General features: G+C 38.1%; 1 protein-coding gene across 1 annotated transcript; it reads right to left on the minus strand.

Annotated features, from left to right (window-relative positions):
• Positions 1-1,466: 1,466 nt before the first annotated feature.
• On the minus strand, positions 1,467-12,756 carry LOC113540665 (Y+L amino acid transporter 2). Its single transcript, XM_026937263.3, has 10 exons — positions 12,569-12,756; positions 10,815-11,325; positions 7,158-7,283; positions 6,185-6,329; positions 5,808-5,931; positions 5,220-5,323; positions 4,850-4,946; positions 3,626-3,775; positions 3,346-3,529; positions 1,467-1,877 (listed from the first exon to the last, which is right to left on the minus strand). Exons 2-10 carry the CDS (start codon positions 11,308-11,310, stop codon positions 1,783-1,785), a joined length of 1,521 nt encoding a protein of 506 aa, XP_026793064.2. The 5' UTR covers positions 11,311-11,325; positions 12,569-12,756; the 3' UTR covers positions 1,467-1,782.
• Between the last annotated feature and the right edge of the window lie 763 nt (positions 12,757-13,519).

Below are 13,519 nucleotides of genomic sequence, written 5' to 3' on the forward strand. Positions count from 1 at the left end.
ACCTCCCCCCTCAACTATCCTGGACAACACTGTGGCCGCCATGGAGTCCTTCAGGTACCTGGGCTCTACCATCGCACAGGATCTGAAGTGGGAGACCCACATAGACTCCATTGTGAAAAAGGCTAGAGTGATGAAATGAACAAGAAAAATCATTTCAGACCCCACTCACCCTGGCCACAACCTCTTTGAACTGCAGCCCTCTGGCCAGCACTACAGAGCACTGAGCACCAGAACATCCAGACACAACAGCTGCTTTTTCCCACAGGCCATCTCCCTTATGAACAGATAACTACTATTCCACTACTATTTATTGTATTACCTGTATATACCCCTGCCTTCTGTACATTGCACTACCCCTTGCATAGCTCTGCATAGCATCTGTGCCATGTCTATTCTGCCTTAAGCTTATTGTCTTCTATACAATTTTTTTTTTCAATTCGTACTATTATGTGTCCTGCTGTCATATTTGTGTATGTACTGGAAGCTTCACTTACCAAGTCAAATTGGTAATAAAGCTCTTTCTGATTCTGATTCTAAAAATTGCTGATTACTCAAACAAGGTCACTAGTATTTCAATGGAATTGAACATGTATGGAGTTGTGAATGAGGACTTTATTTAGATTAACATTTGTTGAAAGTCTGATATACGTGGTTGGCTTCTACCGCACCTGCCCCTATAGATGAGCTGCTGGTGGATAAAGAAATGTACGTGTTTAAAATTCTCTTGACAAGCATAATAGATTTATGAGGATGTGCTCTAGGTCAGTGTTTTCATAATCCTCATTCGGGAGTATTCTTACAATGCATGTTTTTTTGCTTTAACACGAGGTCAAACCGCTGTGTAATAGAGTCATCTTAGTGTTACTCAAGAGCTTGTGCTGAGTCACTGAGTGCCAAAACATTTTGGCTCGTTGTGTTCCCTGGCTGCTGCTTGAAGGTTTGAAGTTCCTCCTTTATATGGAGCAGTACAAGCTGGCTTGCTTCCCCTCAAAACTGCTGACTGGGCTCTGGCTTACGCACTTCCCAGATGAGTTAGAGTTTAGTCATAATTAAAATGTCTGATTAATCCGGGAAAAAACTGTACACAGTCAGAGTTTTAGGACTCCAGAATTTTCTGCACCCTTCATACAGACAAGCAAAATTGACTGTGCAAAATATTACACAATAAGTCAAATATTCAGTTAAAAATTAGGAGAAACTATTTGTCTTTGTTCTAATAAATATCATTCTCATTAGAACTACTTTATTTTATTGAGTACTTTTCCTCAAAAATCTTTAACCATGCCCTGTATGCAGCTAGAGTCATGCCATTAGAAATTTCAGTTTACCTCTAAAAATCTGAATTTTCACAGCCACATAGCCCAGGATTCAAGTGCAAAATAGAACAGGCCTTGGTACAAAAAAAAATTAAGTAGCAATTCCATTAAATGTTGACTAAACATGAGTAATGAAAGACACTAAGCACAGATTTTGAAGAAACATTTATCAAAAGTGCACCATAATGTCATCACAATCTTATAAAAAATAAAGATAAAACAGATTACATTTTCTCTTCATGTCACTCTTGGTACAGTACTTCAAACATACAGTACAAGTTGAAAGAAGACATGGTGTATGCAGAAAATAAATGACTGATACGTACAAATTTTACAGCACCTCACTGGACATCATTGTTCTTTTAAGAAAGTCACCATGGTGCCAACGTTCACGTCCACTTCAAACATTAAAAAATCGATGGTGTCTTTAAGTAGAGAACTCATTCTGTGTGCTGGTTTTCGTAGATCACTGAGTCTTGTTCTCAGCCAACTTCTCTGGCTCCACATCGAGGTCAGTTAGACAGCAGTAACACACGATCTGGGTGTATTTGGTGATGGCGGCTGGCACGGAAGAAGATGACACAAGAGCAGGAAGAAAGACGAGACAGGGTCAACAAACTATAAGGTGCCCACAGACAGCTGCAGGAGTACTCAGAACTGTAACTACTGAGAAAGGCAACATGGTTGATATGGCTAGTGTTATGTTTTTTAAGCTCAAGCTTATTGCCAGGACCCAGCTAAAAGCACTTCCATCAAGATGGTCCAAGAAGACTATCCTGAATGGAGCGGAGGAAGCATTACCTTTAACCTAGCATCAATTTTAACGAGGCAATGTTGCTTGAGAACAAGGTGGGAATACTATGGACTATTCAGAAGTCAGTATATGTTCTTACATTAAATGTAATTTTTTTACTAGTTGGTTGTGGAGAACATCAAAAACAGAAAAACGCTACTCTTCATTTCAAGGGCACTGTTTTCAAACATGGGTTATTAAACTATATAGATTGGATATTATGGAGACTGCTGTCAGTGCCAACACCACCAGAGTTAACATTGCTGCTTACAATGAAGGTGACTAGCTGCCAACTTTCCCCCTGGTTTTCATTGTGTTCCCTTTTTCATAACTTGCATCTTGCTATTAGACTAGCAACTGTTGCTTCAGTTTTTGCAGTACACTTGCATCTGAAAAGATTTCTTAGCTATTTGTGACTCATGTAGTCCAGTATGAGCAGCAGCCCATGTGGAAGCATAATATTGAAGTCTGTAGCCTTGCAATACATTTCACTGGACAATTTGATATAGTTCATAATTTTCCCATTCTTTGAAGCAGTCGACAAAATAGGGTGTGTCAGAAATATATGAAAAGTTGCCTACTCAGGCTGTACTCAGAAGCAGTGAGACAAGTGCCTCATGTCTGAGTCAAATCTTTGCAAAAAATGTTTAATTTTTAAAGGCAGCACACATGTAAGCAAGCAGTCTGGGCAAATCCGGTTGTGGGAATTTACCAGGGAAATTTACCAAATTTATCAAAAATCTTGGCAATATTGTGATGATGGTTATCTTCAAAGGCCATCTCAAACTGCTTCCTTGCAGGAAACTTTGTGGTTAACAAAGTGATACCTTCTAAGTCACTTATGTCAGAGGCACCGAGGCAACACGTTGGTGAACAATTCTGAGAAATCTTCCAGACAAACTAATATATCGTTTACAGTAGGGCAGCTCCTAATGCTGTTGCAAGTCAGACCTTTAGCTGTCAAGAGAGAGTCTGGCATTTTTCATAAACAGGTCAAGAACTACTTGTATACTCTCTCTGAAGGATCACAGACCCTCTCTCCCTCAATTACACATCACTGGGCTTGGGTTTAAAAGTATTAGTCGAATGAATAAACATAAGCATAATTGTTAAATCACCATCATCAGGGGAGACTGTGTTTTACATAGTATGTTGCTAACTGCTACCTCAAAGAGAACAAATACTTTCCTTGGACTAATGTTGTAAACCTACAATAAACAGAATCAGGATTCTTACCATTGAGCTGACTGAACCATTTCGGCCTCTTCTCCTCAGGCAGGTAAATGCAGAAGTAGTACACCGGTACACCAGACAGTGCAATGGCTACTCCTATGAGGGAATTGATTGTGTCACTATAGAGGGGCACGATGACCAAGAAAAGACTGCACAAGCAATAGATGAAGGGAATGAGCAGTGTAAGCTGAAAGAGAGAAGGCAGAAAAGACAGAGAAGACGAGGTGTAAATTGACACAAAAATGACAAATCCAATACTTTAGTCGGACAATTGATTAGATACCTTCACAGGTCTGTGTCTGTCTGGCTGTGTGAAGCGAAGGTAGATGAGTCCCGCCACAGATAATCCTACATACAGCCAGTAGCTGAAGCTGAAGTAATTGATTAGCAGGAATACATCTTCCACACACAAAAAGATCAGTCCCATGACACCCTGTAAGCATAAGCACACACCCGTTAGAACTTCAAATCTTTAAAGTTAACCTTATGAACACTTTTATGCAGATTGTGCCCCTACCACATGAAAAATACAGAATCCAATACTATGTATGTTTAAACGAAGTGGTGTTCCTCTAGGTTAGATGGTCCACAAATGAAATCAATTTACAGGATTGAGGGTTGATATGTATGGGAGCAAATGGAAGACCAAAATGGCATTATGAAGCTCCACGTGTTACAGATGACCAGAAATCGTACACCCTTGTACTTAGCCCCAGTGGTGAAAAAAGTTATCCAGTTATCCTCTTTAAAGCAGTTAGCTTGACAAGTATAGCACAAGTATAGACATGCCTCAGCCCTATCCCTTACCCTTGACCGTCACCCTATAACATGCCAAAAATGGGGATGTCAAGGCATCATATATATATAAAAAAAAAAAACAGGATTACCTTTATATCTTTAGCATATGCTATGAGACATTATCAGGACATAACCTGTGCTGTGCAATATTGTCAGGAATAATATTTTGTGACATATTTCATATAATCAGATCTTAGTGGTTTATGGGCTCCGGATGTTTTTTTTACCATGTCAAGCTGCTCCATTTAAGCTGATGCAGCATTTTAACCTCAAATGGGCTAGTCAGGAAATGGCTTTGTGTTTGCTTTTGGAGTATGGCTGGTTGTCATGTTGCTTGGATATGAGAGAAATATTATGACTGCATGAATGACTGAATGATTTATATTTTAGAAGACTAGTAGACATTAGATGTCTTCAACTTCCCTGTACCATGTACTCCTACACTAAATACTATGTAAATAAAAACACTAAACCATTGTTTGAACATAACATAGTTGGTGCCCACTGTTTAGTACAGCTGTATGCATTTTGGGACAGTCAGCGAACTGTGAAAATTATGAGTCCAATCTGTGGTTTTGGTTTCTAAGTAAAAATCCTGGAGTTGGAGCTTGTACAATTGTGTTGTGCAGGATACAAATCCTCCTGAAGCTTTAACACCTTTACTACTCATACAGTGTAAAACCAGAGATCAGTATGGTGTGGGTCTTACATTGAAGAGTAGTGCGGGGACAGGAGTGTAGCGGTTAGCATGGATCAGAGCCAGGCTGTCTGGGAGGTGGCCCTCTCTTGCCCCGACGAAGAACAACCTGCCACAAGAAGTACACTCACAAACTGAGATGCAAACTAAAGGTGTTATTTCTATGATACACAAACCAGGATTGATTGAAATGGAAAAAATGATAATGGTAAAATGATAAAGGATTAATACAATGATAAAGGATAAATACATTGCACTTAATAATCGATCTTTGCCAGCATATATACATCAACAACTATTTTCTGATTAAGGCCAAAAGGTCCTTGTGAATGTAGCTGTAATTATTGCCATATTACCAATGAGCACAAGCAGAGACAATCACCTGGAGGCAGCAATGATGGAGGCGTTCAGTCCTCCGTAACACGACATAGCCACAGCAATGGGAATGACCCAGCTAATGGGTCCCAGAACCTGATTTCCAAAAGTCTGTAGGAGAGAAAAGAATTTAAGGTGGTCACCTGGAGCTCTACATTCAGACATTAATCTCCTAAATCTGATCCATCTATTCAGTATCTTTTTTTGTGTGTGTCTAACAATAACAGAGTTTATTCCAGAATTAATGAACCCTTTAACGAACAAATCATTAGTGATGGTATTAATAAGAGGAGTTGGAGTAAAGAGAATGCAATATTGTAGCCCAAGTCAAGTGCAAAAGCTTATACCCTGATGGTTTCTGGATGGAAAAAGGAGAACATTTACCTCTGTTTTTGCTACAATTTATCTACAAAAAGTATAATAAAAAGTTGAAAATGAAATGTAAAAAGATTCTCTATGTCAAGACCTGATCTGAGGAAGGCAATGTCAGAGTTATGTGTAGGGGTGCATATTACAGCAAAGAAGATACAAAGGCAAATATATATTTTATACAGAAAAAAAATGTATGACTTTTGAGTTTTGTAAAGGCACATACCACTGCGACTGCATCACTGGCCATGAAGGAAGGTATGTCCAGCACCAAGTAGTACGCCACATTTGTCAGCAGGTAGATGATAGTTACAATCGGCATAGAGATGGCAATGGCTAGGGGTAAATTCCTGCATGAAACAAATGGAAACTCTGATGTCAAATGTCAAAGAATGGCTAAAATTACATGCTGCTACACGAATGCTAAAATCTCAAGTCTTCTATACATGAGCAGTTCCATGATAGATTTTCTGTTTGTTTATCAAAAATGTTATTTGTACATTATATGGTTGATTTTTGGTGTGATTGATAAATAATTAAAGACAAAATTTAACCAGTGGTTTATGTTTTATAAAAGCTGCACTGTTTTAATCAAATCAAGACCTTTCCGGATTCACAATTTCCTCCGTGACGAAGTTGAGCGTATCCCAGCCAGAGTAGGAGAACAGTGCCGAGTAGAGAGCGAGTGCTACGCTCCCAGCCTCCATGGAGGAGCCCTCGAATGGGTTCTCAAAGTTCTGAGTCTCTCCTGTGAAAGGAAACAGACCTACTTTAATGCCAGAGATATATTGCTCACCATTTTAACCAAAACAGTAAATATTCCATATTGCTTAGGATCTCAACACATAAAATATTCTGACTCAATAAATATGAGAAGTGTAGGCTGCTAGATGGAGAAGTATGAGTGTTCTCAAAGGAAATTTGATTGGATGAACTTTCTTAACCTTTTCAGCTTAAAATGACCTTAAAATGATTTTTACTAAAAAGTGGAACAATGCTAAAAAAAAGTAACATGAAACAGCAAACCTTTGCATCCATCATGTTTATTAAATGGAAGAAAAATTAAAATATACCTCCATTTTGCAATTTAACTAACTATCTAACTAACAGCAACAACAACAACAGCAACAAAACGTAAAAGAAGTTAAAATTTAAAAATGAAATGTGGGTGTATCCTGGAACAAGACAATTTAAAACATAAGGTAAAATATTTTTCAAGATGTTTCAAAAATACAAGATAAGGTGTCAAAAAACCCTTAATAAAGGCAATGCTACAGTATAGTCTTTGACTTTGATGGAAGGTAGCTGAAGCTAGCTGTTTTTAAACTCAAAATCCAAACATACAGCCATTCTACACTTATTTTTTGTAAATATCAGTCTCAAGTTTGCGTGAGATAGACTTTTATTACTTGTTATTTATATTAGCCTTCAGGTTAGATCTAAGGAAGCAAATATCGGACAGCAAAAATGTCGTGGCTGATCGACTACATTTGGTGTAAGTGGATATTAGTTTGTTTCTGGCTAAATCGTTCCAAGTGTAAAAGTGAGATTAGCATATTTCACCCAAATTACATACCTTGAATTATTTTTATAATGCCAATTGCAATGATGAGGATGAGGGAAAAGATCTTGGTGTAGGTAAAGATATCCTGGACCAGAGTTCCCCACTTCACATAAGCACAGTTTATAAAGATCAGCACACCTGAGATGGAAAGGAAATTTTGGAAAATAATAAGATAAATAAGATGGAAAATAAAAATTATTATTATTTTCAAATTCACGCCAGGATGTTGGACCAAATGTAGCTTTTACTGGTAACATTTAAAAAAAAAAAAAAAAAGCAAAAAAAAAGCATGAATATCTTTTGGTATCTATAAAGATTTTCTTATCTTATATTATCTTAAAATACATGACTCAGTGACATATTCAGAAGGGGCAGAAGGCCAGAAATTACAAACAAGCCCTCTAACCATTCTCTAAACATGTTATTATGTACAGTCACCATCTTGATCAATCATGTTCAAAGTCAGAGTTTGTGCATGTTCAAAAAGTAAAAAAAAAATAAAAAAATGTTGCCTGCTAAGGCGGGATACGGGGAGTCATATTCAAATCAAATGTTTGCATAGAATGCTAATTCCAAGCCTGTCTGAAACTGTTTCTACAGGCTCCTTTGCAGAAATCAAAATGTGACAGCTGACTTATGAGACAGCGAGGCATGAATGCCGATATCTTCTGACACACTTAACGTGCTTTACATCCATTTGGCGGCCATCTTGGCAACCAGGCTCCTATACGCTTGGTAAACCAGAAACAGATTCACAATATCTGACAAAAATGGTGTAAATGATGTGTGGTTATTGGCTCCAATAACTCTAAAAAATCCCATTTTTTCAGGTTGGTCCAGCTACCAACAAGACGATCTCTTTTTACCGAGGAATAGGACGTAATACAGCCACAACGTTGAGCAATACACGTTTCCCTCTTCATAATTTAAGCAGCGGCCCATTTCTGCTCAAACTACATGCAACTAAATGCAGTCCAAACATCACATGTTCACCAGTGGAAAGCATATAATAAAACACTCTCAATATGTAATCTCAGTTTTAATATTTAATCTGTATTGAGCACCACTACTCGTGTTGGGTGTGGTCTGTTTCTACCCAGAGGGACTTGTCCCGGAATACAGGCATACTGGCAGAACGCCAGTTCTGCTTCTCTTTTCTCTCTCTCTCTCTCTCTCTCTCTCTCTCTCTCTCTCTCTGTGTGTGTGCACATTTATTAGGGAAGGGGGGGGGGTGTATTTGGCTCAGCAATAGCTACTATGAAAGAAAGAGAAAGAAAAACAGATTCGAGCTTGCATTAGTGACATACGTCATGCGTTTGGATGTACATTAGCTTTCAACTCTGTTTACACATCAGAATGGAAACTCTGTTGTTACTGCTCTGGGCCAAGCCACTGAAAATGTGATTGACACATTCAAAAAGAAAAATGTCCATATTTAGGAAAGATAGGTAGCCATGAGAACATTGTATAGACCTGGGACGAGTGGCTCACTTGTTGATCTTTCACCTAAATTCCTAACTTGTTGTGTCAAGGACACTCAGACAGTGATGAGGTCCAAAAAAAGATTCGGACTACTATAATAGTTTGGCCTGGTTTCCAGAGGCACAATGGAACAGCCCTTGCCAAATGACTAATCCTGGGAAATAATCTACCTAATGCTAAATTTTTAAATCCTGTTCAGTGTAAAATGTCTCTTTGTTCCTCGTTAGTTTTTTTTTTTTTTTTAGAACAGTGATGTACACAATAATGGTCAGTGTTAGGAAGTGACCAGGGGATGAACAGGGGATCTCCAAAAGCATGAAATGGTTTGCCACAAGATTAACCACGAGGATTTAATGATGACTAACAGCACGTAGTGAATAGCCAGACTTTCCATTAGCCATTCAGCCTGCTCAATCTTCATTCCTCAACTTTTAACTTTTTTTTTGATAAAATCTTGCCCCTAACAATGACACATCAGATCCAAGACTAAAACTTGCTTTAGACCTGGACCTGCTTTTCACTTGAAAATGAACTGCTGAAAAGCAGAACTGCATTTAAACTGCAGATAAATCCAATTTCTGGCTTGAACAGTCTGTAAGGCTGGTAATCAGAGTAAGAACACACAAACCTCTGAATAATTAGAGCAAAGATGGGCTTAAATGTGGCTATGCTAGCATAGCTAAATTGTGTTTTGTTACATAGTTGTTTAAATAATTACATTTGTAAATATCATTTCACAAGTGAACGTTTCTCTATTTTAACACAATATAATTCATTCCCACTGCACTGCATCTTAAACAGCTTTGGTGATTAGTTTTCTGAAATATCCTGTCTAGTTTGGTTACGTTAGCCACAATAAATATTTATGAATACAACCTTTCAAAACTCCTCTCAAAAATCGTGTCAGGTTAGCTAGCTTGTTAATGCTGTCAGGTACCTTAACTCATGTTAGAAGTAAATCCTACCAGGTTAGCTAATTATACCTAGCTGGCTAAAGTAAACAGTGTCAGAGTAAGCACATGCTAGACAGCAGAGTAGTGCTAGCAAAGATGTGTATTAATATTTATAATATGATTTATAATTCTCTCAAAGATCTTGGCAGGTTATCTCATGCTAGCTGGTTTGCCTATGTTAGCAGTAGATTCTGTTATGTTAGCTATCATTACAGTCTATGAATATGGCTAAAAATCCTCTCAGAAATCCTCATGTTAGATAGCAGACTAATGCTCATGTTAGCTGGCTTATGTTAGCCGTAAAAGAGCTGGCTAGCTGGCTAACAATTAAGATTATTTACATGTATGTCTAAAAATCCTGTTAGAAATCTGTTAAAAAACTCATGTTAGCCATCTGATTAGTGTTGATTAATATTACTTAAAATCCTCTTAAAATCCTGTCAGGTTAGCTCATGTTAGCAGTAAATCCTGTTAGTTTAGCTAATGCTTCCTGGCTGGCTAAAGTTAACCATTAAGATCATTACAATCTATGAATATGACCAAAAAAAAAATAAAATAAATAACCTCTCAGAAATCCTGTCAGATTAGCTCATGTTATATAGCTGGCTATTGCTAGCAGTTAACTCATGTTAGCTAGCTTGCATACACTGGCCCTAAATCCTGTTAGGTTAGCTAATACTACCTAGCTGGCTAACGTTAACAATGTAGATTATTAACATTTGTGACTAAAAATGAACAATGACTGAAAAATGATGACTAAAAATCCTGTCAGAAATGTTGGCAGGTTAGCTTATGTTAGCTAGCTGGCCACCAAAATCCATGAAAATACAAGAGTATGCATAAATGGTACTTAAAGACTTCCACATATGGACTTATAGACACTTCCATATTCCTGTACCTAGTACAAAAGGCAGCTGCTTTCATTTCCCTATACGGACTCAATGACACACCCACGTTTACTGTGACGTGTTCGACTTATTTTTATGTCCTCTACGTAAGCTCGTCTTTTGTTTGCTCAGAGCATTAAAAGCTGAAAGCTAACTAACATTAGTGCTATGTGTGATAACGAACATTTGTGGTAGCTCTGGTGTCTTGTGGCATCATTTTAATGCAATGTAAATCTTTAAAGTTTTATTATTTTAAGCCCACGTAGCTTAAATTCAATAGGTTCATAATTAGGTGGAAAAGACCGTTTACCAAAATGCCCAACACAAAAAAAGAATCTTTGACTCACAGATGCAGGCAGCAGCGATGACTCTCACAGCATCGTATGGAGGTTGGCACGTCGGGTACAGAGCCTCCACCAGGTAGTTAGCAAACGTCAGCGAGATGACAGCCTGGCTCGCTGGCTCCACTAGCAGGATTGAAGTCCATAGGCGGATGAAGGCCAGGAATCCACCAAAGGCCTCCAGAATGTAGGCGTAGCTGGCACCTGACTTGCCAATGGTGGTGCCAAGCTCAGCATAGCAGAGGGCACCGAAGACAGAAAACAAGCCCCCGAGTGCCCAGATGAGCAGCGACAGGCCATAAGATGCGCTGTGTAGGAGAACGCCTTTGGGCGAGACAAAGATCCCTGAGCCGATCATGTTTCCCACGATGAGGCACACCCCGCTGGCAAGAGAGATCTCCCTCCTCATCACCATCTTCTCTGCCTGGCCATCAGGACCCACTGGTGCTTTCAGGTCTGGGTCCGAGTCTGCCCTAAATGAGGGGCAAAGTACTCGGCGCATGTCCAAGAGTTTATCCTAACCAACAAGAGATGACATGAAATCAGTACCAGACGATATTTACGATATATGTTTCAAGGAATTCATCAGAAACGCATAACAAGGAACATGTTTTGGGTTGTAGATATAATATTTTTCCCCTTTATGGTAGGGTTTTACATAGAACCTTTAAAGGTTTGCCCAGTAGGAAAAAACAGAAAGGGGTCTAGATATTTTTTCCCCACCAATTTATAGTAGGGTTCTATCTAGAACCTTTAAGGGTTCACCCATAGGGTGAGGAGGGCTAAGATCTAATCTCGGTTTTTGTTTGGTTTGGCGTTCCAAGTGGTGAACTAAAGACCCCTTTTAGGTTTCTAGATAAATATTTTTCCCTGTTTGTTACAGCATTCAACATGGAACCTTTAATGGTTTCCATAGGGGCATAAATCAAAGAACCCTTTAAGTATTCATGATTTAATGATTTGTCTGTTGTAGGGTTATATATAGGACCTTTAACGGTTCACCCAGAGACACAAACCAAAGTGGGTACAAAATAGATTTAATCTAATTTGCCTGCTGTGGAGTTTTAAGGGACGAACTGAAGAACATTTTTAGGGTTCTAGATTAATATTTTTGCCTATAACCAAAAAAAAAGCATTTAAGTATTCAAAATTTAGTCATTTTTTGTCATAGGGTTCTACATACAGGCCAAAAATGGTTCTAGATGTAAATTGAAAAAATTTAGTTGTTTGCTGTGGTGTTTTATGGAGTGACAAACACACACACACACACACAAAAAAAAATACTTTTACATTTCTACATTTTTTGGAAAAAAAATTATTGGAACCTTTTTTTTTTTTTTTTTTTTTTCTTAGATGGAACTATTGTGTGTTTATTCAAAATATATGGTTTAAAACTGGTTCATCCTGCACTGCATTTACATAAAATAAATACATTTATGAATACAGTACAGATGTGTAAAGGGAGATGTGCAAAATGTTTAATTAACCAGTTTTTCATCTAATATTTGTTGTTATAGACACAATCTGTGATACAAGCGTGAGTTTTTTTTAAATCATGCATCAGTTCTGTGCTTTGGACCAAAAATTCTGAGAACGGTTGCTACTCTTATTATTTTGATTCAAATAAAAAAGCCAGAATTAGATTTCAATAGAAAGCAACCACGGAGTGAGCCAACAGGGTGTCCAACATGCAATAATCCATCAGTCTGGGCAAAAAGTTGTGCTAAACATGTCAAAAAATGACACTATGGCTTCCATACCTCTAACGATGATGAATGACAGTAGAAGGAGTTAACTGTTGGTGAGAAGAACCGTGCAGATGAATAATGCAGATTTTATCTTTAGAGATCCAGAGGCTCAGCTGAGCACCAGAGCGTGTGTTGTGTAGCAGTCCCAGACGGCAAAGTGTTTTTCTACACAGAGGACACGCAGTTCCCCAAGTTCCCTTGTTTATTTTTGGACGTCTGTGCTTTGAGAGGGAGAGAGTCAAACAGAGGCAGCGAGCGAGCGAGCGAGCGAGAGAGAGAGAGAGAGACCCTGCTCCTGTAACAGTGTTGCGGCTCACACTCGACTATAAATTATCATTTTACTGTTGAAGATGTAAACATTATAATTACGTAATTACAAAATGGTTTCAATTTTAAACTTCTGGATTATACGCTAAGATTTTACTAAGTTTTCTGTTAACTCATCTAAACTCGTTCAGTCCAGCAATGGCAATGGTTAGAAGAGTGTTTACCGAGTAAACAATAAATTTAAATTGAACATATTTACTGTGTGACATTAGAGGTATTTGTATAGCCATGTATAGCTACTAAACGCTACTGTTAAGGGGGTGGGGGTTATGAGGTATGTATTACAGGGAAAAAAAAAAAAAATCACAACATCAGGTATTAAATGTTGTCATAGTCTGATAGAATATATTTAACTTGTTAGTCTAGTCAAGGAAATACGATGTCATAACAATTTCACAAATTACGTTACGATACGAATATGTTCTTGTTTCTATAGTAACACACGGACTTGTATGGTAGTCACGTCATATAAATGGATTTAGAAAACTGTGTAATTGTTGATATAGTGAAGTTTTCTGTGAGATGTTTATTTAATATTTATGGAAGGAGTCTCCAGTGTCAGTGCTGTCAGTCAATTTTCCGCCAAGGGAAAGTCTTCAGGAGTTTTTAATGCTTTGTGGTTTCTCAGTTAAATGC

This window comes from Pangasianodon hypophthalmus, chromosome 4 (assembly GCF_027358585.1).
Source record: "Pangasianodon hypophthalmus isolate fPanHyp1 chromosome 4, fPanHyp1.pri, whole genome shotgun sequence".
In the NCBI taxonomy this organism is placed as follows: Eukaryota; Metazoa; Chordata; class Actinopteri; order Siluriformes; family Pangasiidae; genus Pangasianodon; species Pangasianodon hypophthalmus.